Source organism: Esox lucius, chromosome 20 (assembly GCF_011004845.1).
Source record: "Esox lucius isolate fEsoLuc1 chromosome 20, fEsoLuc1.pri, whole genome shotgun sequence".
Taxonomy (NCBI): Eukaryota; Metazoa; Chordata; class Actinopteri; order Esociformes; family Esocidae; genus Esox; species Esox lucius.
In genome coordinates, this window is record NC_047588.1 from 33507823 (window position 1) to 33533656 (window position 25834).

At 44.8% G+C, this 25834-nt stretch overlaps 3 protein-coding genes across 7 annotated transcripts in view; 1 reads left to right on the forward strand and 2 right to left on the reverse strand.

The window, feature by feature from the left end:
* The window catches only part of chn2 (chimerin 2), a 41137-nt gene extending 28662 nt beyond the window's left edge, over nucleotides 1–12475 (reverse strand). The window contains exon 1 of one of the 2 annotated variants that reach the window (XM_034288821.1): nucleotides 11965–12475. In XM_034288821.1, coding sequence (XP_034144712.1) covers nucleotides 11965–12013 — 49 coding nt within the window. In that variant the 5' untranslated portion in view covers nucleotides 12014–12475. The remainder of the gene's footprint in view (nucleotides 1–11964) is intronic. The other variant, XM_010884548.3, reaches the window with a different exon arrangement.
* Nucleotides 12476–13880: 1405 nt separating this feature from the next.
* On the forward strand, nucleotides 13881–19406 carry cpvl (carboxypeptidase vitellogenic like). Its single transcript, XM_034288635.1, has 13 exons — nucleotides 13881–14031; nucleotides 14281–14464; nucleotides 14854–14972; nucleotides 15481–15595; nucleotides 15795–15853; nucleotides 16083–16162; nucleotides 16724–16790; nucleotides 16880–17002; nucleotides 17150–17281; nucleotides 17463–17561; nucleotides 17790–17963; nucleotides 18133–18315; nucleotides 18710–19406. Exons 1-13 carry the CDS (start codon nucleotides 14023–14025, stop codon nucleotides 18806–18808), a joined length of 1443 nt encoding a protein of 480 aa, XP_034144526.1. The 5' UTR covers nucleotides 13881–14022; the 3' UTR covers nucleotides 18809–19406.
* Nucleotides 19407–22772: 3366 nt separating this feature from the next.
* The window catches only part of creb5b (cAMP responsive element binding protein 5b), a 61450-nt gene continuing 58388 nt past the window's right edge, over nucleotides 22773–25834 (reverse strand). For all 4 annotated transcript variants that reach the window (XM_034289146.1, XM_010884541.4, XM_010884542.4 and 1 more), the window contains one exon: nucleotides 22773–25627. In XM_034289146.1, the coding sequence (XP_034145037.1) occupies nucleotides 25470–25627 (158 nt within the window). In that variant the 3' untranslated portion in view covers nucleotides 22773–25469. The remainder of the gene's footprint in view (nucleotides 25628–25834) is intronic.

Here is a 25834-nt window from a genome sequence, read left to right on the forward strand (position 1 = left end):
TAACCATCTGGGCTGTGCCAGGTGCTGGAGATCTGCTGTGTCAACCTTGGATGCTTCCCAATTGGCACACGGGATCCTTTATTTGGGTGCTAGTCCAAAGTAGTGTACTATAAAAGGTAATAGGGCAATATGTAATTTGGGAAGTCATACACAGCAAACCACTCACATCCCAGGCAGAGGGATACAACTGACATACAGCGAACCTCTCACATCCCAGGCAGAAGGATACAACTGACATACAGTGAACCTCTCACATCCCAGGCAGAAGGATACAACTGACATACAGTGAACCTCTCACATCCCAGGTAGAAGGATACAACTGACATACAGCGGACCTCTCACATCCCAGGCAGAAGGACAACTGACATACAGCGAACCTCTCACATCCCAGGCAGAAGGATGTGCCTGACACACAGCGAACCTCTCACATCCCAGGCAGAAGGATGTGCCTGACACACAGCGAACCTCTCACATCCCAGGCAGAAGGATGTGCCTGACACACAGCGAACCTCTCACATCCCAGGCAGAAGGATGTGCCTGAGACACAGCGGACCTCTCACATCCCAGGCAGAAGGACAACTGACATACAGCGAACCTCTCACATCCCAGACCGAAGGACACAACTGACATACAGCGAACCTCTCACATCCCAGGCAGAAGGATGTGCCTGACACATAGCGAACCTCTCACATCCCAGGCAGAAGGATACAACTGAAATACAGTGAACCTCTCACATCCCAGGCAGAAGGATACAGCTGACATACAGCGAACCTCTCACATCCCAGGTAGAAGGATGCAACTGACATACAGCGAACCTCTCACATCCCAGGTAGAAGGATACAACTGACATACAGCAAACCTCTCACATCCCAGGCAGAAGGACAACTGACATACAGCAAACCTCTCACATCCCAGACCGAAGGACACAACTGACATACAGCGAACCTCTCACATCCCAGGCAGAAGGATGTGCCTGACACATAGCGAACCTCTCACATCCCAGGCAGAAGGATACAACTGAAATACAGTGAACCTCTCACATCCCAGGCAGAAGGATACAACTGACATACAGCGAACCTCTCACATCCCAGGTAGAAGGATACAACTGACATACAGCGAACCTCTCACATCCCAGGCAGAAGGATGTGCCTGACACACAGCGAACCTCTCACATCCCAGGCAGAAGGATGTGCCTGACACACAGCGAACCTCTCACATCCCAGGCAGAAGGATGTGCCTGACACACAGCGAACCTCTCACATCCCAGGCAGAAGCATGTGCCTGACACACAGCGAACCTTTCACATCCCAGGCAGAAGGATACAACTGACACACAGCAAACCTTTCACATCCCAGGCAGAAGGATACAGCTGACATACAGCGAACCTCTCACATCCCAGGTAGAAGGATACAACTGACATACAGCGAACCTCTCACATCCCAGGTAGAAGGATACAACTGACATACAGCAAACCTCTCACATCCCAGGCAGAAGGACAACTGACATACAGCGAACCTCTCACATCCCAGACCGAAGGACTCAACTGACATACAGCGAACCTCTCACATCCCAGGCAGAAGGATGTGCCTGACACATAGCGAACCTCTCACATCCCAGGCAGAAGGATACAACTGAAATACAGTGAACCTCTCACATCCCAGGCAGAAGGATACAACTGACATACAGCGAACCTCTCACATCCCAGGTAGAAGGATACAACTGACATACAGCGAACCTCTCACATCCCAGGCAGAAGGATGTGCCTGACACACAGCGAACCTCTCACATCCCAGGCAGAAGGATGTGCCTGACACACAGCGAACCTCTCACATCCCAGGCAGAAGGATGTGCCTGACACACAGCGAACCTCTCACATCCCAGGCAGAAGCATGTGCCTGACACACAGCGAACCTTTCACATCCCAGGCAGAAGGATACAACTGACACACAGCAAACCTATCACATCCCAGGCAGAAGGATACAGCTGACATACAGCGAACCTCTCACATCCCAGGCAGAAGGATGCGCCAGACAGACAGAACAATTGGACGTGTGAACGATGAATCATGAGTTCATTTAAATCATCCAGGGTCATTCAAGGGATCAATATGCCAACCCCACTGTTCCCCTTCATGGCGGGGGCTGCATGCTAAATATGGACTACAGTCCAGCCACCGCAGGCACGCCGGACAGAGTCCAGGACAGCCACGTGTGTGTGTGTGTAACAATGCTGTCTGTCTGCATCTCGCATGAGTATGCGTTCTTCACTGCCGCTCCCTCCCTCTCCGCGAGTACGGTGTCAGCCTCTCTAGATTCTGGGCTTATTTCGGGCGTGTGCAACATGTCTGACCGTCAGCACTTTCAGACTCCAGAGCTTCAGTCAGCATGTTTCCTCCGTGCTGCCTACTGTACTATGCCTTTCTGGCAAAAGTCTTCCCTCCCTTCCTTGGTTTTATCATATCCAACCGCATCAACTCCCGGAAGATGTGGGAGAGTTAAATGGCCACTACAAGGTCTCCTCATTCCTCAGCAAAGCCTTTTTCTTTTCTTTTTTAACACTCTGCTTTTACAAAACCTGACAGCAAGGTCACTCACATGAACACCTTAATTAGCTTTGCATAAGCAGGCTGGGGGGGGCGGGGTCACTAGAATGCAATGAGATCAGGTAATCCATGATGACAGACCCCCCCCGTTCCCCGGCAATGATGTCCCATCTGAATTGCAGGCGGAGCTTCCTACCCAGTTGCTAGCCAGCAACACATATCTCATGAGGGTTTTCAGATCATTTGCCATGACATTCCAAATTGAGGCCTTTCATCATCCTTAAGAGGTCTCTGGAACTTGATTGCAGTCCACTTGTGGCAAATTCAACTGATGGGACACACTTCAGTGCTTGTCAGAGCCAAAACCAAGCAAAGAGGTCTTAGGAAATCTCCATGCTAAAGCATTGAAAGTTCCCAGTAGAACATTGTGTTGTCCCAATTCTTGCTCTTCTTTATGAGACTTTCCAAAAAGGTCTATCTGAGCTTGAATTCTATATGGACATTGTTGTAGATGTTTTCCTATTAGTGAGTCCTTGTAACTTAAGTGATTTGTTAATCAAATTTAACTCTTGAATTAATTTAACTTCCATAAAAAGGGGGCAAAAACTGGCAACAACAAAATTTGAGTATTATACATTTTATTAATTTGTAAACATTTGCAGAATTTAAATTTTTACTTAGAAATTTTGTATATATCAATCACAAATAAATCAGTTTCAAACATCAGGGGTTAGTACTTATGAAATCCCCTGTAGGGCTGTACAGAAGATACGTCGTTTTTAAGTTCAACTTATCTGCCTCCTTCCCTTTAGGAATTCATGGAAAATGGCCGAACAATTAAGAAACAGGAACTATAGTTTCGAATTCCAGAAATGCGATACTGACAAGGTGAACAAATGATCGCTATCCGGCAATTAGGTCAAACAACCAGGTACTGACCATCTCTAAGATACATTTCTGGGGCCTATTTGCCACACATTTAAGCCTAGAGGAATATGTCTGCCACAGGACCTGAAGGGAAGTCATCGTGCTAACTAAAATATGCAAAGAGAGCTTTAATGGTCCAAACAGCCGACCAATCAGACAGCTACCGGTGCTTGAGAAAACATCTTCAGCATACCTATAGGGTTCTGCAAACCCTCTTGTACAAAAATGACTGACGATTGGTTGAAAGAGTTATAAAATTGTCAATACCCTATTGCTGAAAAACTATGAAGTGTAATAGATTTCCATCCTCTACCCATACTGTGGATTGTTATCTAAAAGAACAGAGGATCTCCTAGAAACCTCTCTAATTCTAACATGGTTGAGTGTGTGTGAAGTACCTCTGGGCATTTTCTGTTTTTAACCAATGACCTACCAATGACCTTGAATGGAACCAGTGTGTGTATGTACGCAGATTACATTATAAACATTAGCCACAGCAGTAAAATGAAATAACCTAAACTTGAAGAGCTTCTGTCAGTTTTAGAATTAGAGTTACTTGCGAGCTGGTTCTACACGTAAACATCTTAAAAAGCATTGTATCTGGAAATAATCATTCAGTCAACCCTGAGCCTAATCTAGATCCATTGTTAAATAGTGTGATGATTGAGCGAGTGGGGGTAGCTAAACGGTGGGTGATTCCCTAGATAGCAAGCTGACATGATTGAAATACAGATTCAGTAGATTGCCGCGTTGGGAAGAGGGTTCTCAGTAAATAGACTGGTGGCATGTGGCAAAGGACATACATTACCGCTCAAAAGTTTGGAGTCACAAAACACCAGTCTCAACGTCAACAGCGAATAAGCGACTCCAGGATGCTGGCCTTCCAAGCACGAGTTATTTCTCTGTCCAGCATCTGTGTTCTTTTGCCCATCTTAATCTTTTCGTTTTATTGGCCAGCCTGAGATAAGGCTTATTTTTTGCAACTCTGCCTAGAAGGCCAACATACTGGAGGGCACCGGGGCCTTCCGCTCCTCTTTTTATTCTACTTAGCGCCAGTTTGCGCTGTTCTGTGAACACAGTACTAGAGATCGTTGTACAAGATCTTCAGTTTAATGGCAATTTCCTCACATGGAATAGCATTCATTTCTCAGAACAAGAAGAGTCTGCCATTTTGAGCTTGTAATCGAATTCACAAACGCTGATTCTCCAGATACTGAACTACTCTGAAGTAGTTCAGTAGTTAAGTAGTTAATCAGCACAACAGTTTTTAGTTGTGCTAACATGAACAAAAATGTTCATGATATGCATGTTAGTCTTTTCTAGCTTAAATTATCAAATTAGAACTTTCAACTTCAATATACTGAGGGTTCGGACATAGATTCAGGACTTGGTTCAGGGTGTAGATATGTTGAGGATTCTGACTTAGATTCATGATTTGGTTCAGGCTGTGGATTCTGAGTTGTCTGTAAAGCATTTAGCACAGTCCTGGCCCACGTCAGCACCACACAAGACCTGCAATCAGAGGGCTCTACACAGACCCAAGTTCAGAACAGAAGCTGGGAGGCACAAAAAACTAAATAGAGCCACATGTAAGATTTGCCACTTCAGTAAACTCCAGCTAGCAACAAACAAAGCAGTCATGTAAATTATACCTAGCGGGGAGCCTTCAAGGTGACTCCTGTTTGTATTACCAAGCTGACCACCACTGACCACCACTGTGCCACTAGCTGTTTTGAGTGGCTGGGAAGTTACATAGGTGATGCCAAATGGTTAGCATTGCCCTGGAAACGTGGAGGAATTGATTTCCTGATTTCATCTCGCTCCAGCAACTCCCTTACTTGGCTCGAGCACCTGCAAAGCTGCATTATCAGGTGAGTTAGTGAGCCTTCACACACACATTAAACCACACAGCAATGTTTTGGATTTCCATCTGGATCCCAAGGTAGCTGCTGCCTAGGCAAATGGGGACCCTCATAACACACCAAGTGGTGTCTGGATCAGGACAAGACACCAGGGTCAGGGCTGAAGAGTTTGGGTCCAACTCGCGTGTGGATAGTACACAACCCGTGATGCTGTCCACATTTTATAAGATGACAAGAAGACACGGTGACACATCTCACGGACACACGCTGAACATAGACCTTAAAAAGCCACCTATTCACTACTCCTATTGGCTCAGAACAAGAGTGCACTATATCGGGAAAAGGGTACAATTTGGGCCACACACACACACACACACTTTTTGGTTACAAGGTCTTTGTTCAGTAGATCTAATCAGTACTCAGGGGAGTGACTTTTTAAGGACAAACCTCCCCTTACTCAGAAAGAGAATTTGTATGAAATTGATGGGCCATCCAGTAACATTTACTCCAGTGTGGTTTGATTGTTTCGTGGGGATTGTACTTTATCGTCTGTCTGGAGAAACTCGGAAGCTTTGTCATTGTGTTGCTTATCTGGCAAACAATCAAATGAATTATTCTACTGCGGCTCATTTGGAAAATGTGATTTATATTGGTCCCAGGCCAACTACTTTTTCCACTTCTATTCTTCCTCTTAACTGGTTTCATTTCAGAACAGCCTTATTTCCACAATGGTATGGCATCAGCAGGCTCCTTAAGTGCAGGCCCAGATATGACCTATACCCTATATAATGGGTTCCCAAACTCGGTGGAGTGCCCCCATGAAATGTTGGCACCCCAAACGGAACAAAAATATAAATACATGTAAAGTGTTAACCCATTTCCGTGAGCTGAAAGATCCCAGAAATGTTCAGTAGGAAGAAAAATATTTGTATTCGGAAAATGTGTCTGCAATCAGTTATTTAGCATTTCTCCTTTCTCAAGATCATCCACCTGACTGCTGTGGCATTCCAAGATGCTGATTTAACAGTATGATCATCACACAGGTGCCTCCTATTTTGGGGACAACAAAAGACCACTTAAAAAGTGCCGTTTTTCTACACAAGACAAGGCCACAGATTTTTAAGGGGCATGCAATTGACTGCAGGAATTTACACTAGAGCTGGGGCCAGATAAGTAAAATGAAATTCTCTACCATAAGTCACCTCCAACTGGCTTGACAACTGCAGAGTGAATCACCGTCTCAATTGTACTGCGCAGTAAAACCTTTGAAATTGTTGCATGTTGCATTTATTATGTATATATGTATATATATATATATATATATATATATAAATATAAAATATATGTATAAAATGTAAACATTTCAGAAGTTTTGGAACCTCTGCCCTACATTAAACCAATGGAAGGCATTAGTGCAATGCTGTCTTTGGCTAACCACGTGCTGTATAGACATGTTACAACATGGGTAAACTGTATTTATATTTTGGTCATTTACCAGGAGCCAATAACAGTTAGTGTGACATATTCACATTCTGTTATCTGTAGCTACTGGTGCGTTTGTGGTAAAAAATATTTTATCTGGTCCAACTTTTATAAATCCTTTTATAAATATATGAATAAGGTATTCATGTATTGTACTGCACATAATGACCCTTTTACTCTGTTTTGTCTAGAGAAAACTTCCAGAAAGAAATCAGAGTCAGAATTCTCTGGGGAACACGCTAATCTCGGTATATGGCTCTGACTTCGACAGACGCAATGACATGAATCTGCGGCGGTTATCTAAAATAAACCAGACAACCAAGCGGTTGGAGATGTGAACTAATGAATATACTATATAGACCCAATAGAGTGTCTGGAGCAGTATTCTGCTTTTGTTATGAGATACCAAAAGTAGGGCTTCAGAAAATGGACAGGGCAGACAGGGCAGCTACCCTGTCTAACTCCAAAATAAATGACTACATTAATTTGGTCGGCACTTGCAAAGCCATCAGACATCTACGCAGCTGGGAAATGCACTACGAGAGCCACCAAGTGGCTAGCCTGACTTCTTGTCGGGGCGGCACAGCTAAGAGACCAGAGGTTTCAGATCGAAGACCTTGGATATGGATGTAAGGTTTCAGAATGGCCTGAATGTATGAAGAAGCTTGTCTGCTCTGTAGGCAAGCACCATGGTTTTGTAGCAAAAGCAAGCTTCTACTGGAACCCAGTTGAGTGCATGGAAGAGCAGGTGACAAACTTGAAAAGATTGATTAACTGATGGCTAAACTAAGCTTTGTTAGAGAATGACGGTGCTGATACAGGTGTTTCATCACAATACATTCCAGACAAAGACATGGTGCTGTCCAGGGTCACATCAAGGTGCTATGCAATCTGAAGGAGGGACACTGTGGAGTTGTAATGTTGATGGAGGGGTCTTGGAGTGGATAGGCCTTCCCGTGGAAGAAGAGCAACTCTGTCTTGTCAAGGTCGAGATTGAGGTGTTGGGCCATCATCCAAGCAGAGGTGTCTGCCAGATTTGGAAACTCTGACAAACATAAAACACGTTTTGCTATGTTACACCATCTTGGATCTCGTCGATCAGGTTTCCTTTATAAACAGCCAGAGACAGGCCAGGACCTGTCCTAACCACTCATCATACATTTCAAGAGAAAGCAATCAAGTACTCTCCGAACATCACATGTACACATTTTAAAGCAATCCTATTCACACAAACGGAGGACATGCTGCTCTCCTGCCGCCATCATGTCCATCCACATGGACAGCTAGACCCAACAAAACATATGGCCATAGACACGCACACATGCACGCACAGAATCATCATAGGGATATAGCACAGCCCCTGTCGGGAGACCATCTGTGCAACCAACTGCTCTAAAACAAGCATATCCTTTGGGTTGTCATCATAATGATATAGCGCAGTTTACAGTACCTCTCCACATCCACTCTCCTGGAAGAGGTCGGGCTGGCCGGAGCTCCACACTCGTTCAATCAAGGGCACCACAGCATGACATGAAAATATTTATTTGGGTCGGCACTAGTGACTGGACTATTGTGTGTGTGTGTGTGTGTGTGTGTACACACTCATGTCCGTGGCCACGCAGCAGCGTGCGCAAATAGGTGCACGGGCTGAGGGTCAATGGGTGGGCCGGTCCGTCCCGCAGTCAGTGTGCTGGTTAGGTTAGCAGCAGCCCAGAGCAGCTCCAGGAGTTAGAGGGGAAACACACTGTTTGGTAATGTGACTCTCAGGCTCCCTGGTAGGAGCCGCCGAGGGAACCGGGGTCTCTGATTAATAATGAATGGGGAGAAAGACAGCAGATGCACGTTGCATTAAGCAGCGCTAGTTAGGGGACCAACTCATCCCCTCTCTGCATGTGGAAATCAGCCGGTTCACGAAAGCACTCGAGTGTCTGTTTGGCTTCACGGAGTCGCTATGGAGGGTGTGAGAAGCCGCCAAAACGACTGGAATGTTAAATAATGTCTTGTTCATCTACGGGACGTGCGCTGCAATGAAGCCTGACTAAAGTGAGTAAACGCCTGTGACGGAAAACAGAGTTTGACAGAAGCACATCAAGGACACCGTTTAAGAACGGGCCGACGCTTTTTGTTCTCTGCAAGACTACGTCTGCATCCTAAATGACGCCCCTACTCAATATCCGGCGCACTCCTGCTCCACACTACAGCACGGGCCCCCCCGGTGAAGACGAGGGCACTTCACAGGGAAGAGGGAGCCGTTCAGGAGGCAGGAGGCGAGACAAATCCTGCCTGTACTGCCATCCAATTCTGTGGTTGCGAGCCTAAAGCAGAAGATAAGACACACTTTCATCCTGTAACCCTTCATTCCTTCCCAGGCTGAGAGCGGTGTGACTAACCGTGAGCTGGTACACAGCAGTCAGCTCTCCTGTGCCAGGAATGCGGAGGAGTCGACAAGCCTAGTCGCTCCGATCGGTGCCCAGCACAGGCTTGGCCACAAATGGATGTTTCCATTCAGGGAAACGAAACGTTATTGCAAAATATATCACTAATACAACCCCCCCCCCCCCCCCCCTAGTATAATATACACAAGTGCTAGTCTGAGCCTGGGAAATAGCTCTTCATCTATGAGCAATTCTTCCGAAACCGTAAACCTCACATTTCCATTGTGGCTGATAGGCTACACTGGGGTGGATGTATGAATACGGAAATGACACTCACATCTTCCATCTATCCCGCTAGCTTCATCAAGAACAACTTCATAAGTCGAGCCTGATCGTGTGCGGGCTCATGTACTTGCTACTCACAGCCTCTGTGTCTCTGCATGAGGAAAGGACAGCCTAGCCAACCAAGACCAGAATGACAAACACTCGGGTGTAAGACCAGCTGAATGCCGCCAGCACTTACCCAAACCAACTCAGGGGCTAACAGGAAGCAGAAAGTGTTGTGTTCACAGACACATTACTCAGGACACGTCCTTAACTGTACCCCGTTCCCTATATGGTTTAGGGCACTACTTTTGACCGGGAATCTTAGGAAACAGAGAGCCATTTGGGATGCCGTAAAAACCCATCGATAAGATTATTTAAATGTTTTGTCTGTCTTCCAGAAAGCTCTCTGGGAGAAATAATGATACCCTTTTTGTGACAGGCACTGTTTCCCTGGCAGCGCGGCGCTTAGTGAGGTCTGATGATCATATGGAGGACCCAATAGTAATGACAATTCTCCAAACCACAGTAAGAAAATACTTTCCCCTAAAAGACGCAGCGGTCGAGCAGTAAATCCCCCGCTTTAGGCAACCTACTCATGAGATAATGTCTTGTGAAGTTTGCGGTTGACCGCGACCAGCCCGTATCAGCATGGAATCAGTGTCCTCCCAAACAGCGCCCTATGCAGCGCCCTGATCCTGTTAGGCCCGGGCCAGTAGGGAGAACACAGGGGCCTGGTCAGAAAGTAGCGCGCTAAGCAGGATGCTGTTTGGGGATGCAGTCATAGTGCCTCGGCTTGCACGGACAGCTGGCCTTCTGGGTAATTTGACTGGCTGTGTGATGTGGTTTGGTTGTGTGGGTTGTGTGAGTTGCCTGGGGAGAGCCGGGAGAATGAGAAGATAGCGAGTAAGTACAGGTTATCGTGTGTTCCCTGTGACTACAACAGCCCACAGGAACAGGGAGAAGACCAGTGCAACTCCAGATCCCTCACAAACACATTCTGTAGACATTGTTTCTTCTTCTTCTGCCTCATTGCCACCTTGACACAAACACCTATGTGACCATGGCAGACTCTTCCTATGCTTGTTGACGGTTAATCAGCAACGTACTTGACTACGGTGGAATTTATTTAGGGGCCGCGACCCCCCCCCCCCCAGCAGATTAGTGATAGTAAAATCGAAGACATAAAACACACAAGCACTTTCGCTAATGGCGACGAAAGTACTAGAATGGGCATTTACCACGGAATCCTTTACCAAACACGCACCTGTGTGGTCACTGGCGTGGCCTCCACATACATAAACAGAGAGTGAGATTGTGATGTTTGAACTTCATTCCCTGGTCAACACGGGCACACATTTATCTATAACCAAGCTTGCAGAAGGATAGGCAATAGCCAGCAACTGTTGTTTCATTCTGTTTGTATGAGCGGATGTGTCACATTTCAAGTTGAATATTCTCAACATCTGTGGCATCAGTCTTTTGGGAACATTACTGACTCTGACACCTAGAGATGTGTCTGCGGTAGCTAGTCCTACTGTGGGTATTTAAAGATGGCCGATCATAGCATGAAGGGCAGTGACAAACTTTGAATGTTTCACTATCACTAAATACGAATAAACTTGTATTTTTTTAAATGTCACATCACGCCTCTGTCTCCATGGGCAGCATGATGGAAATGGAAGAGGTTATAAAAGGGAATGCTATTTGTCCAAAAGGATCCATGGGGCGTTTGCCAACCAAAGAGAACTGCTAGTCAACAAGAGGATTATGGTGACAATTCAAAATGTAATGATAGTGATCCAAACAAAACCACATCTGTGTCAATTACAACCCTAGCCCTACAATCTCAGGCTCTCCGTACAGAAAGGCGTTTACTTCCTATCCAATATCCCCCACTAAAACCAGATGCATGGAGGTATGCGTAAAAGACATTCAAATACATTATATTTGCCAACGACTGAATCCGTCCGTCTCATTAAAGCTCTAGAGCAAAAAAAAAAAAGTGGATCGTTCTACGTTCAGCGGCGCGGCTGGGTGTGAAACAGCAATAGGTGAGAGTAGTATTTTTCGATTCGCACGTACAGCGGATTGCGGTCGTGACATATTGGGCGATGTCATTACGCTCAGATGGAAATATGAATGACATACAGGGCGACGTCCGTCAACGCGGACAGAGACAAGAAAAGTTGCAAAATGTTTATTACAAACGAAATGAATTCATGTCAGCTTTCAAACTCTCAAATTATTACAGCCCAATATTTACTGCATTATGCGAGAGAGAAAAAATTAAGAGTGGGAAAGAAAATAAGAGAAAACAACGTGGTTAATAACAATATTATTGACAAACCAAACACAGCCTATTAAAATGTTATTATACAGCCGAATAAAAACCTATAGTAAATGACTTTGTCCCTCTACAATACAAAATATATTTATTTAGGAATCTCACCAGAAGAGACGGATGAACCAGATAGGCTTGAGTTGCTGGATGCTGCCATCCCAATCTGCTTTGGCTGGGTTGGTTCACTCGAGAAGGGTCGAGGTGCGCTTACAGCCCGTCCACGGTTGTGCGCCCATCTCTCCGTCACGTACGCTCACAGTCCGCTTTGGCATAAACTAAGAGTGTTAATGGCTGTTCCGTTTTGTTCCTTTTAAATTCCTCTTCTGTCAGTGTGTTGCAACGCGCTTTCACTCATATCCGTTCTCTATAATTCCCTGGCTGCTGGTGGTTCCCAACGCGCGGTATGTTTCCGCAGTTTCTGTAGATCCACACACTGGTATAAAAATAGTCTAGCGACAAGATTGGAACGCGATTAACTTTAGATTATCTAGATGCACAACGATATGCACCATTAAAGTTTGTCAGATGTATCAACTGGAAAGGTGGCAGACGATTGCGCCATGTTGAATTAAAAGCACATACAGTGCGTTTCCATGTGGTGCCACTTCTAGGATCGTAACAAACACTACACTGCGATGTAGCCGCCTTCTTAAAGTGGAAGTATTGAGTAGACTGAAATAGACCTCTAAACTCCAGTCACTACCTGAGCTCTGACCTTTGTTAGCAACGGGACATAGTGGGTGCAGACTGTTTCAATGTATCCCCTGTGCCATAATGAAAACAAATTGTCATAATAAAAATGTAGGATTTGGGAAATGTGGGACGATTAGCCAGAAAATAAACACGTTGACTACTCTCTAATTAAAAAATCCTGTTAGGATTTATTTTCTATCGGGATGTGGTAGCATCTTACTACAGGATTGGAACTGGAGTTTTAATATTAGATATATTCAATAAAATATTTATGTTAAATTCTATATGCCTCTTTCTGAGCTTTTCTTATAGAAGTTTTACTAAGATTCCTACAATACTTCCCTTATAGCATTTTAGTAGGGATATATAGTCTCAAAAATTCAACAAGATGATTCCAAGTCCAGTCATTTCCCTGGTGTCCTGTTAAAACTAAGGAGGATCTGAGTCCCTGGACCACACCTTAGGGACTACCTGGCCTGATGACTCCTGGCTGTCCCTGTCCAATGTCCACCTGGTTGTGTTGCAGAACTATTTTCTGTCTGATTCCAACTGTCACTGCCCACAGCCCACCTGGTCGTTCCCTGTCTTTGTCCATCTGGTTTATGCAGCTGATTTGGATACTGCCTAAAGACTTTGGATACAGCCCACGTTTTTATTGACCTGCTGGTGAGGAAAGAAGTTAATGTACTCTTCACCCGACACAGTCTAATGAAGACTGGACACCTCCCAGAGTCCGGCTAGTCTCTTGGTTGTTTACATGTTCCATACCCTAAAAGGGAGTATTTTGTAGCCACTGTGCATCAATTTCTTTTGGTAGCTTGCTCTTTAGGATTTTAGGCTCAGTGTCTCTATACATAGCTAATTTGTGTCAACAGTTGATGTATAAATGGGCTTTATATAATAAATGTGATTGATTGAAAACATAGCTTTTTTTTGTAGGAAAAACTACATAGCCTACAACTCCAAACATACAGTCCAACTCCAAACATACAATTCCATGAGACAGCATAAGCATTTACACATTTTAATTTTTTTTAATATAAGAAACTGTTTCAGAATCGTTTTTTGTATTTAGTCATCATTGCATGCATATTATGTATATATCTCAAATCAGTTGCCTTACAGCTATAAACTCTCTTTGGCGAACATTACACATCAAGAAGTGCTTCACAACATTAATAGTGTGTAACCATATTTGCAGAGTTTCGATAAAACACACCCAAAGTTTAGCGAATTTAGTAAAAGTTCTTAACAACAATAAAAATGTGTTTACCGGAAGCGGAAATAGGAATCAGATTGGCCAAGACACATTGTTATCACGTGATACACATTCTGCTAATCATGTGACTAATGAATGTCTGGAAAACACAGTACAAATCTGAGCAGCAAACTTGAAACTACCTATGATCTCATTTGTCTTTCTTCAATAACACGGATTAACTGGCTGGTTGAACTTCAGAAGAGGCAAGCTTAATGTTCAAGGTATGCCCGCAAAATGAAGCCTGATGAAAGCCAGATCATTTCATTAATCTTTAGCCTAGCCTGCAGCAACCTACTCATTGAGAACCTAGGCTATACTTCCCTTTTGTATTGAACATATAGCTTGTTGAAAAAACCCCTGCAGAAATTGGCTGAAGTGCATGTCTGAAATGTGATAATACAAAACGTATGCGAGTGAAACAGACTCGAAACTAAACTATCATATGTATCCCCTCCACTCATCCCTGACAGACAATGCTTAAGGAGACGCTCTTTGTCGTCCTTCTGTGTGCTTTTCTGGAGGCAGCGCAGTCCCGGGGCTGCTCAAGTTTCTTCTGCCGAAAATCTCAGCGTCTCAGCTTGCTTTCCAAGGGAGCCGATCCAGGCTCACCCCTCTTTCTTACCCCCTACTTGGAAAAGGGCAACATTGAAGAGGGTAGGTTTACACTGTAGCTAGTATTTTGTTATTTTTCCCTACTACTATGCAATACAAACGAGCGTGCATAGGAATAATTATTTATACCCACTGGATCGCTGATCAAATGGTCATGTTCCAGAGAATCTTAACGACTGCCACAGTCTAACTGATCTAAAAATCCCTTTGCATCTTCAGTAATGATTATTACTCGTCAGTCTGTCGCAAGTTTGATCACATTGAACACAGCCAATGTATTTGTGATTGAGAAGGCTTTGAAGACTTCCGCCAATAGAATGAATAAAAAAAAAAGAGAAATGTATGGAATTTTTAAGAGAATGCTTGTTTGTAGTGTACCTGAGGCAGTTTTTCAGTATGTTCATAAGCAATGACCTCTTTCTATTTTGCAGCACGAAAACTGAGTCTTGTTGGACCCCTGCCAGGTGCCAATGTCAAGAGTTATGCTGGTTACCTGACTGTCAACAAGAAATATAACAGCAACCTCTACTTCTGGTTCTTCCCTGCACAGGTATCTTTTTCTAGCTATCACTCTTTGTGTAATTATCATAATTTTATCATATTCTGTGAATGACTGTGAACCACTGGTAGAATTCTATTTAGATATGGACACGCTTACAATAAAGACTTAATAAAGACTTTGAGCATGTTTTGATAGCCTAGATCCCTTAAACTCAACTCTGGACCTCAAAGCCAGTTCCACTCAGTTTTTTCAATGCAGCCCTTTAAATAATAATTTAATTAGACTTGGGACACCAGGTGAACGCATATAATGATGAGGTAGAACAGAGAACCGGCAGGCCCCAGACCTTGTAGGGTAAGAGTTGAGTACCCCTGCCTAGACGTTTTTTTACCAGATAATTGTGTGTAACCACTGTGGCCACAAGGTGGCAGTGTTACATCACGCTTGGTTGGAAGCCTGTTATTTTATCTCAGTAGTACCAGTATGTGCCAAGGTAGCAGCAGCATCCATTGTTAGACCAACGTGTGTGTGTGTGTGTGTGTGTGTCCCCCCGAAGGAGCAGCCTGCGAACGCCCCCGTCCTCCTGTGGCTCCAGGGGGGTCCGGGAGGAACCTCCATGTTTGGGCTGTTTGTAGAGCATGGACCCTATGTTGTGTTCAAGAACCTAACAGGTACAAGCTTGGCTATATATTTATTTTCACCCGAGAACCTAATTCCAGAAGCGACTTTGTTAGGGCATTGAACATGCCTGTTATTTTTTTGTCAATGGTAATTGATCCTGATACCCAGATGGGTTGACTGTTTCTGTACGTCCCGCTAAATTTCTCAGACTGCATCTCTTGTCCTTGTGAACCTTATTCCTGTTTGCAGTGGGATACAGAGAATTCCCCTGGACTTCCAGATACTCTGTCCTCTACATTGACAATCCGGTGCGTATGGTATTTACAAACCCTCTTTGAGCAGATGTACTGCCGTGTGGGGCCATGATCCCCAATGAAAGTCACAGTGCTGGGGAGCAGGGTGCCATTTGGGACAGAGTGGTCTGTCTTAAACGGGCAGGTTTGGTTGGAGTTGATTACATGGAGGCCTGTAATATGTTTCCTGTTACCATGTGATTTTGCGTGATCGTAATGTCAAGTGCATGTTGTTTTTGTCCAGGTTGGTACAGGATTCAGTTTCACAGACGATGACAACGGCTTTGCACAGAACCAGGATGATGTGGGCAGAGACCTTTACAGGTGAGACATGTCGGTGCTGTATTTACACAGGAAACCCAATTCTGATTTGATTTTGCCCCATTGCATATATTTAACACACCAGATCTTCAGAGCTTATTTTATTAGTCCTTAATTAGCAAATTCTATAGCCAGTGGATGTTTTTTTTTTCCCCTACACATTCTTGATGGGATCAGAACGTTTTCAGGCGGTTTACTTTCTGATGAGAATTGGGCCTGGTCATTCCGATCTGGGTAACACAATGATCTTTGAACTGGCCTTTACCTGGTCAGCCTGTGTCCCTACTACTATTCTGTCACATGAAACGTATTAGTGAACTACAGGAGCAGATACAATAACAGGTATTTCATATTTTTGATCAGGGTAATCTGATCAAGTGAGCTGTCTTTCTAAACACAGCCTTACAGATACACAAACTCAAAACATAGGCTTCTTGAGATTTGAAAGAAATACATTTTATGGTTTCAAACGTTGCCTCTGCACAATATACATTTACAACCCAGGACCTTGGTCATGTCACGTGAGCCACTGAGTCCGTACCCTGTTGTTTCTTTGCCATTCAGTGCCTTGACTCAGTTCTTCCAGATCTTCCCAGAGTACCAGTCCAACCCATTCTATGCTACAGGCGAGGTATGTTTAGCCGGTACTTTGTTACATGCCCTCCCAGAGTGAATGAAGAGTTACTGAACTTGAGTGGAACTGACCTCCACTTCTTCCAGTCGTATGCAGGAAAGTATGTCCCAGCCATTGGTTACTACATCCATAAGAACAACCCCACCGCCAAAGTGCAGATCAACTTCAAGGGTGTTGCCATAGGAGACGGCCTCTGTGACCCAGAGCTGGTGGGTCTCTTTCGTTCATCCCCCAACTCCGCGTGGATCTAACCTGAGTAGCACCAGAGAAACTCCGGTGGACATGCTACTGGAAATAGCCCAGCGTGACGGTAAGAGGAGTCGTCTCTAACTCCCCCTTCTCTGTCCACCTCTCAGATGCTGGGGGGGTATGGAGACTTCCTCTACCAGACGGGCATGATAGACATGCTCCAGAAGCAGTATGTGGAGCAGCAGACGGACAGCGGGGTGCAGCTTATCCGACAGGAGAAGTGGGTGGAGGCCTTTGAAGTAAGATGCCATTGATGTTCGACAAAGCAGTACCCCCCCCCCCCCAGCGAATCCCTGTGACCCTAAACTGTGTGCGCCGTAACTTGAAGCATGTTCGATGTTCTTTGTAACCGGCCAGCCTCTGCGTGTTTGCCTGTCACGACCTCTGACCCCAGGTACTACTGTCCACTCTTGCTTCCAGGTGTTTGACCGCTTGCTGAACGGTGACATTGAACCGTACCCGTCGTTCTTCCAGAACGCCACCGGCTGCACCAACTACTTCAACTACCTGCAGTGTCGGGTTGGTACTCCGACAGCACACCTCCGACAGCACACCTCCGACAGCACACCTCCGACAGCACACCGCTTATACAGAAACTGACACACAACTGTCTCAACATGGGTTCAGTTACATTTCCTGAAAGAAAATGTTTGTGCTTGGTGACGCGGTATAATAACTAACTCTGTCTATCCAACATTTTGGGCAGGCCGAAATGAAAATGTGAGTGTGTTGTGTTTGTTGTCGCAGGAGCCGGCAGACCAGGGGTACTTCTCCCAGTTTGTGACGCTGGCGGAGGTGAGGCACTCCATCCATGTTGGAAACCTGACGTTCCACGATGGCTCTGAGGTGGAGAAGCACCTGGTGCAGGATGTCATGAAGAGCATCAAACCTTGGCTCGCCACGCTCATGGACAACTACCGGGTAAGATGAGAGACGCTCCCCGGGACATTATGTCACCACACGTTGGTTTATCTTAGTTTGGGTCGCTGTATCGGACACCACTTGCAAACGCTGGCTTCTCTTCGCGGGTGTGGATTGAGTGAAAAACCCACGTTGATTGTTTGTGTTTGACGAGCGCCTGCCCTCCCAGGTGCTGATCTACAGTGGTCAGCTGGATGTGATTGTGGCTGCCCCCCTGACCGAGAGGTTCCTGCCCACGGTGAACTGGACTGGGGCCGACGAGTTCAGCAAAGCCCCCCGCTTCCACTGGAAGGTCCAGCCAGAGGACACTGAGGTGGCTGGATACGTACGCCAAGTAGGAGAGTTCTACCAGGTCAGTGCTGTCAGTCTGTGTCGAGGGCTCCTGCTGAGTTGTCAGGTCAGTGCTGTCAGTCTGTGTCGAGGGCTCCTGCTGAGTTTTCAGGTCAGTGCTGTCAGTCTGTGTCGAGGGCTCCTGCTGGGCTGCCAAGTCATTCTGGCCACCCTGTTATGTAGGAGACGCTCTGATTCAGTCAGTGCATTCAGCTGTGGATTGTAGGAAAACAACCAGGTGACACCAATTGTTTATTCAGAACTTCTGTTATCAACAAAATCTGTGCAATGAAGATAACAGAATCTTTATTGACACCAAATGGGAACACAGTGCTTCTGATGAGGAAACTGAACATTGTGACAACCCCATGACTGTTGATTGGGTCTTAAACTCTGTCTCTCCCGTTGTCCTGCAGGTGATCATACGAGGGGGAGGGCACATACTGCCGTACGACCAACCAGAGAGGTCATTCGATATGATTGACAGATTCCTCTCAACGCAGGGATTTCTTTGAGCAAGTCGGGGACCGAGCAGGAACACAGCTGATCTGAGTTCCTCCACCTTTGGCCTGGCATTGGTTTCCGGACTTTGATTCAGTGCCTGTTGATTTTAAACATTGTTAGCAAGTATGTTACCATGGAAACCAGCAATACGTGACGTGTCACCCAGAGAAGCTGCACTCTCAGGGGTCTTGTTCAATGGATGTGATTGTTCTGACAGCTTTGCTTTTGTCAGGGTTTGATAACGTCCAGAATGTCGTAACAGTCCGATTTGAAACTGCTCTGTAAATTCAAATTAAATTCTCATGTTTGTGGAAATGAATACCTTTTTTCTTTTTTTTTTTTTTTACTACTGTGTACAGTGATATGTTGCACATGATCAATATTTTTTGACAAAGAGGATAACATTTAATGTAATAGTTTCAATAAAAAGAAAATCAAGCATTGCTCTGTCAGGTTCCATGAGTGAACACCAGAGGGCGCCAGTGTTTCAAATAATGAATTCCTAGTGGTATTGTAACGTAGAATTCATGTTAAAATTTGAAAGTAGCGCCCTTGTTGAAATTCAAAGAATGCCCAGTGCTTTTGCTTATAAATTGTTTTCATTAAATGCATTTGTGTCGGTCATACAAAATCAAGCTGTTTTATAAAAAAAATAAGTTTGACAATAGGCTACCATACCTTCCTGGTTCTGGTATGACTGTACTACCAAAAGAGGACCCACACCTGCTTCAGATAATAATGCCTGTATAGTATGTTCTACAGCAACTGATCAACTGGCTGGCATGTTTGTCTTTGGTTGTTCTGGCTGTTCACCATGTACATCTTTAAACCACTATGTCACTCATTATCTCATCAGTCCTCTACTAGGCTGTCTGGTCATCTCAATATTTAATGAGGTTTTTTTGGCCATGTTGAACATGTTACCCTTTAATGTGAAATCAATGTTCAGAGGTTTATATAAGAAGACTACTTTTAGGTTATTTGTAAGTGGGGAGTTGGTTGTGTCCTAAGCCCTCCTGTTCTGGACATTATTCCCTTCTCGCATAATCCCAGACATGTTCTACAGTACATTGTTTATATTGTAAATTATATATATTCTATATATTGTCATTCGTGATAAGTGTTAGGTAATACGCTTTCTAATTTCTAGCTCCATCCTTGAATATGCAGAACAAAAAATATAAACACCAATTTTAAAGATTTTACACAGTTAAAGTTCATACCAGTCAAGTGAAATAAATAAATTAGGCCCTTATCTTTGAATTTCACATGATAGAAATAAGCTTTTATGTGTGTGTCGTTTTTGAAACTTGGGGACTTCGACAGTTCAGTATTGCATTTTTGTTCATTATACATGCGTACATTTTTCTTTAAAAGGAGTAACATAAAAGAACACACTACACTATACAATGGACCCCTACCAGCATTGAGCTGACCGCTAGATGATGGTGGCCTCTCACACAGTCAGGAAGCTACTTGCTTATCAGTAACATGTGGTAAGTTAGTCATTTTTGTGGAATATCCTTTCCATGGATGTTTTTGTCACAAAGCACCTGTATTAAATTATTGTATTATACCACAAACAACTTCATGGACATCCTAAAAGGTCAAACAAATCAAAGTTATTGCAAAACCTGATTATATGAATAATCAATGACAATGGATTTTAAGGTCTTATCTGCTAAATGTATAGGTTAAATACTATTTTTAAATCCCAGATTTAGTGTGTTATGTCTTCTTCTTTCATCATTGTTGGTACATCACCTTATATACATTGAAAGATGTTGCCTTCATCACACCTAGGTCAAAGAGGTTTCCACAGAAAAACTTTATTTGTTTTCATATTATTTACCTTTTAGGAAACAACATATTTCTCTTGTGAACAGCCACCTGAAGGGCAACTTCATGTGAACAACAATTTCTTCCCCCTAAATGTTAGATACAAATGTCTAGTCCCAAGGTCTTGATGTCAAAATATTGTTTGTCTGTGAATTTAAAAGACACTTCATTAGGCATTTGAGTCTACTTTGAGTAAGGTTACAGAACAAGTGCTTTATTTTCATACTGTAATGTTGCCACGGTGATATTTAACATCTGTACAAATGCAGAGAGCAGACAATACAATATGCGATGACACAAAATGTACAAAGTTATGCAGGCAATTATGAATTCATCAATTAATTAGGCATAATAAAGAACAGACATGTATCAAAGCGAGGAAATAATCATTGACTAACATACACTGAAAAGGCTGCAGACAAGTGCTAGGCGAACATCATTTACATACACGTATCAACCACCGAGGACTCCTTCCGAAAAGAAAGGTGGTTGTGTTACATGTAGAGTCAGGATTACAGAAATGAATTACATTCTATACAATATTTATAGTTTTATATTCAAAATTATACATTTATACTTTTGTTAATGGTGTAGGCATTCTTTTCCACGTTTCTCACAGAAACCTAAACAAATCCACTCACACTGCACTCCCTTCACCTATCACCTTGTACAGATCTCTTTCCTCCTAAACGTCACCTGTATCCACTGTCAAGAAGACCAACTGTTAGCTGTTACTTCAACAAAATGTGACAAAAAACTCCAGTTGTCATGTTGTGGTCAGTGTCATGTTCTCCATGATGCAAGAATGTTATTTCAGAACTTCATAATACTAGTAGTTGGTGAAAGTAATAAGCCATACTGTAGAGATCCTAATGTTGGTAAAAAATAAAATAAAAATTAAATAAGGCAAGCACTTTTTAGGTGTTTAACAGGGAAGCCCTTAATGTTAAACCTTCCACACATTCGGTTATACACACACACACTCAAACCGATCGCCGAAACCCTTTCTACAAAACCGTGGTGCAACGCACCCGAGAAAAAGCCAGAGCATGTTTCCAGTTCACCTCGCTAATTTAGTTAGCTACCTTCACAGTGAGCGAAACTGGAGATCAACAAGGTTGTCTAAACAGACATCTGAAAGGTACACGTGTAAAGCTTCATAAGCAGCACCCAACAAACCGCCTTGCGGTCTCCACAGAACAACAGTCAGTCAGTCAGTGTGTCGCTGGTGTTTGAACCGGGCATCGCTGAGACCTCAATATGGCTATTCTACCCTCCGGCAATCACAGAGGACAAAGTGCATAGACGGCTACATGGTTCCTCCCTCCATCGCCAGCCTCTGGAGCTGATTGGCTGGCTCCTAATGAAGGACACCGTGCCCTAAGTTACTGCTGGGATGAACATGTTTAGGGAATAGAATGAAGATTGGGACGTTTCTCCAAGGCACAGTTCTCAGGCCAGCTTAGTAACTCCCCTCTATAATAGTTAAGGTAAGGATAGGGATATGGTAAGCTGTTCCTAGATCAGTGCTTCCTACAGGCTGGCTTGAACAAGGTTAACAGAGTTGTGGTGAGAAATAAAACGTATATCAAGCTTTTCTGCTGGAGGATTTTGTTTTTGACAGAGCCAACAGACATGCAGACACACACACAGGCAGACACACACAGGCAGACACACACACAGAGGCAGACACACACACAGACACACACACACAGGCAGACACACACACAGGCAGACACCCACACAGACAGACACACACAGGCAGACACCCACACAGACAGACACACACAGGCAGACACACACACAGGCAGACACCCACACAGACAGACACACACAGGCAGACACCCACACAGACAGACACACACAGGCAGACACACACAGAGGCAGACACACACAGAGGCAGACACACACACACAGACAGACACACACAGAGGCAGACACACCCACACAGACAGACACACACACAGGCAGACACACACAGAGGCAGACACACACAGAGGCAGACACACACACACAGACAGACACACACAGGCAGACACACACAGGCAGACACACACAGAGGCAGACACACACAGAGGCAGACACACACACACAGACAGACACACGCACAGGCAGACACACACACAGACACAAACACACAGGCAGACACACACACAGACACAAACACACAGGCAGACACACACACAGACAGACAGACACACAGACAGAGCTCCATTTACGGTTATACCCGTATCGATGAATCATTACAGACTGCACCTTTGGAAAAGTGAAGGAAAATTCAGACAGAGCTGACATGCTGCATCTAACGTGAATGCAGTCTCTGCTAACGAGGGAACAACACCTTTAACCTGTAACCATGGTGAGGCTGAACTTCAGCAATAAACACTGAGTTCAGACCCTAGAAGTAAAGGTCAGAGGTTAGATGGAGGGTCAGTGTTTTTCCCTTGGTCAGCCAGTCAGTTAGCTTTGCCAAATCCCTGACACACACGTCAACAGCAGGAAGACTCACACACACACACACACACACACACATACACACACACACACACACACACACACACAGTGTACACTCAGAGACTGGGGAAAACAATCACTTAAACAGCTCAATGGAAAAGTTAATTATGTCTAAAAGGTATTTGAAACAACCAAAATTGCCTTCATTGCATAAAAAAAGACAAGTTTAGGCACGTTGTGACATTGTGGAAAGCATTACGGCTGAAACTGCTAAATAGCTTTTTAAAACTGGTCATAACAGTTCTGCGGGCCCGTTGATAAAGAGCCACCTCTAATCATTATTTGATGCACTGTCAAACACAGACTGACAGACTAAAAAAAAATCAACTCTCCGAGCTTCCATCTTTCTCTGTGAGTGTCACCTATCATAACCTCCCAGGGGTTTATTGAGGCAGATACACGGGACAGCATGGTGCTCGTATTTGGAATGTTCAGGTCATTTGGAATGTACCGCTGATTCCGGAAGACTGGATGCAGCATCACCAAAACAACACTGAAGGATGCCTCGTCCCTCAAAACTTGACTTGGTCCGGGAGAGTGGAAGAGACAGCGGCGTCTACCTCCAGAGCTGCCTTCCTCGCTGGTGCCACATTGCAGGGCTATATGGCTGATAATTGGAACCACAATACTAGGATGTATTGCTGAAATTTGAACTTATTCTCAATACCATTCGATCGTTCGTCACACATTAACACCCTCAAAACGTCATTCATGTGTTTCTATGGTAACAGTCATGGTCATTATTATAATATTTTTTTAGAAAAAGAGAATCATTCAATAGAAACACCAGACACAAGTCATTTTCAAAGTTATAGCATATCATGGCAACAGTTTGACTCCTTTAAAACCCAAACAATGTAATGATGTGGAGACAGTAGCATCTGAAACTCACTAGCTAAGAATCTGTCCACACCCTAACATGCTTCATACCCTGTACGATACACATAACTAGCTCAGTGATCCCCAACTCCACCTGCTACCCCCCAACAGTACTAACTGTCCCGTGATCCTGAGCAAGTACACCTGATTCAGCCGTCAGCTTATCGCCAGGCCCTCAACACGCTGCGCGTTGTTCTGTTGGTCTGGGGCCACATCACAAATGTATGTAACTGGTAGCGGAGGATTGGCTGGGAAACAGGATGCTACACACCCAGCATGTGACCCACCTCTCTAACACCCTGCCATGGCCTCTGACACACGCGCTGCATCGGTCACAGACAGACACACACACGGCTTTGTCCCAGATGGCACTCTGTTCCCTAGGTAGGACACCGTTTCCACACAGGGCTTTGTTCGAAAGTAGTGCCCACGGCGGATTTTAAATCGTAAATGACACCCTTATCCCAGGCCCTCTGCTTGCATTCACTTCCGGCATCTAGACAAGGGTCCCAAAGGTGGCCCAAATTATAGAGGACGTAGGGGCCAATTAGACCCTCCGGCTGCCCCTTCCATCGAGTCTACATAAAGTGCCATTTGATTTTTTAGCTTGTGCAATTTCACACAATGGATAGTTGTTCTCTAATTATACAACACTTGCATTGGTTCACGTTTGATGTGGTGACGTGGCACGTAAATGAAGTGCATGCTAAATTGAAAACGTAACTGTTACCAGGGTTTATATCTTGTAAAACGACAGGAGGGATTTGTTCATTGGAACATGCTTGTTTTATTGTTTAAAAGTGGAATGTAAATTGCATCACTTAAGCCACAAGTGCGTTGCCCTCAGAGTTCAGTTAGCAAAACATAACAGCACAGGGCCCCTCTCAGCACGCTAAGGGCAACGGGCTGGGTTGAGATTCAGAGATACAATAAGGTGCCATATGGGACAATACCGAGGTCGCAGAGGTCGCAGAGGTCGCAGAGGTCGCAGAGGTCGCAGAGGTCGCAGAGGTCGCAGAGGTGGTGGGGTGGGTAGCAGAAGTGTCCCTTTGCTGTGTCACTATAGTGACCCCAGCGGGGCTTTGGACCAGAACAAGACACATGGGCTATCCTGCACGAATTACAAAACTCCCTTTTTAGTACAAGTCAAAAACACGGATATGAAAAATAAGACGGACAGACATGGTGGACGAAGCGAGATGAAGACAGACCCAGAGAACAGAGCTGAAAGGGTCTACAAAAATACTACTATAGCTACAGTATAAAGAGTGGCCTCACAGGCTCCGGGTGATTCTCCAGACCAGGTCCCGAAGAGGCGGCGCGCGAGGCTGGCCGTCCCACACAGACAGACAGAGAGGCAGCCCCCAGAGAGACCTGCAGGCCTGTTGGGTGGGCTACGGGGGTTGCGGAGGGGCGGGGCTACTGCAGTCTCTCTCCGCTCTAGTGGATGGGGTGGATGTCTGTGCGGTGGTTGGGTGGGCCGTGCACTGTGCTGCCCCCTCCTGTCGTGGAGGTGGATGTGGTGATGGTGTTGTGCTGGATGACCTGTTGCTGGGAGCAGGCGGGGGTGGGGCTGTCAGCTGGACTGCTGTCTGGACCTGAGGAGCAACACACACACACACACACACACACACACGCGGATGAGTGGTAGTGGAGTGGGTGGTCAACTGATTGTGTGTGTGTGTGTGTGTGTGTGTGAGTGTGTATGTGTGTATTTGAGGGGGATTATTGTATAACTTACAGGCATTGGTGGGTTACTGTAAATTAAATAGTATTTATTTATAGAATGACAAACAACCCTCAAA

Coding starts and splice junctions, on each gene's coding strand:
- cpvl (XM_034288635.1), top strand. Junction 15,854..16,082: donor TCCTCTACATTGACAATCCG/GTGCGTATGGTA, acceptor GTTTTTGTCCAG/GTTGGTACAGGATTCAGTTT. Junction 17,003..17,149: donor GCCTCTGTGACCCAGAGCTG/GTGGGTCTCTTT, acceptor TCCACCTCTCAG/ATGCTGGGGGGGTATGGAGA.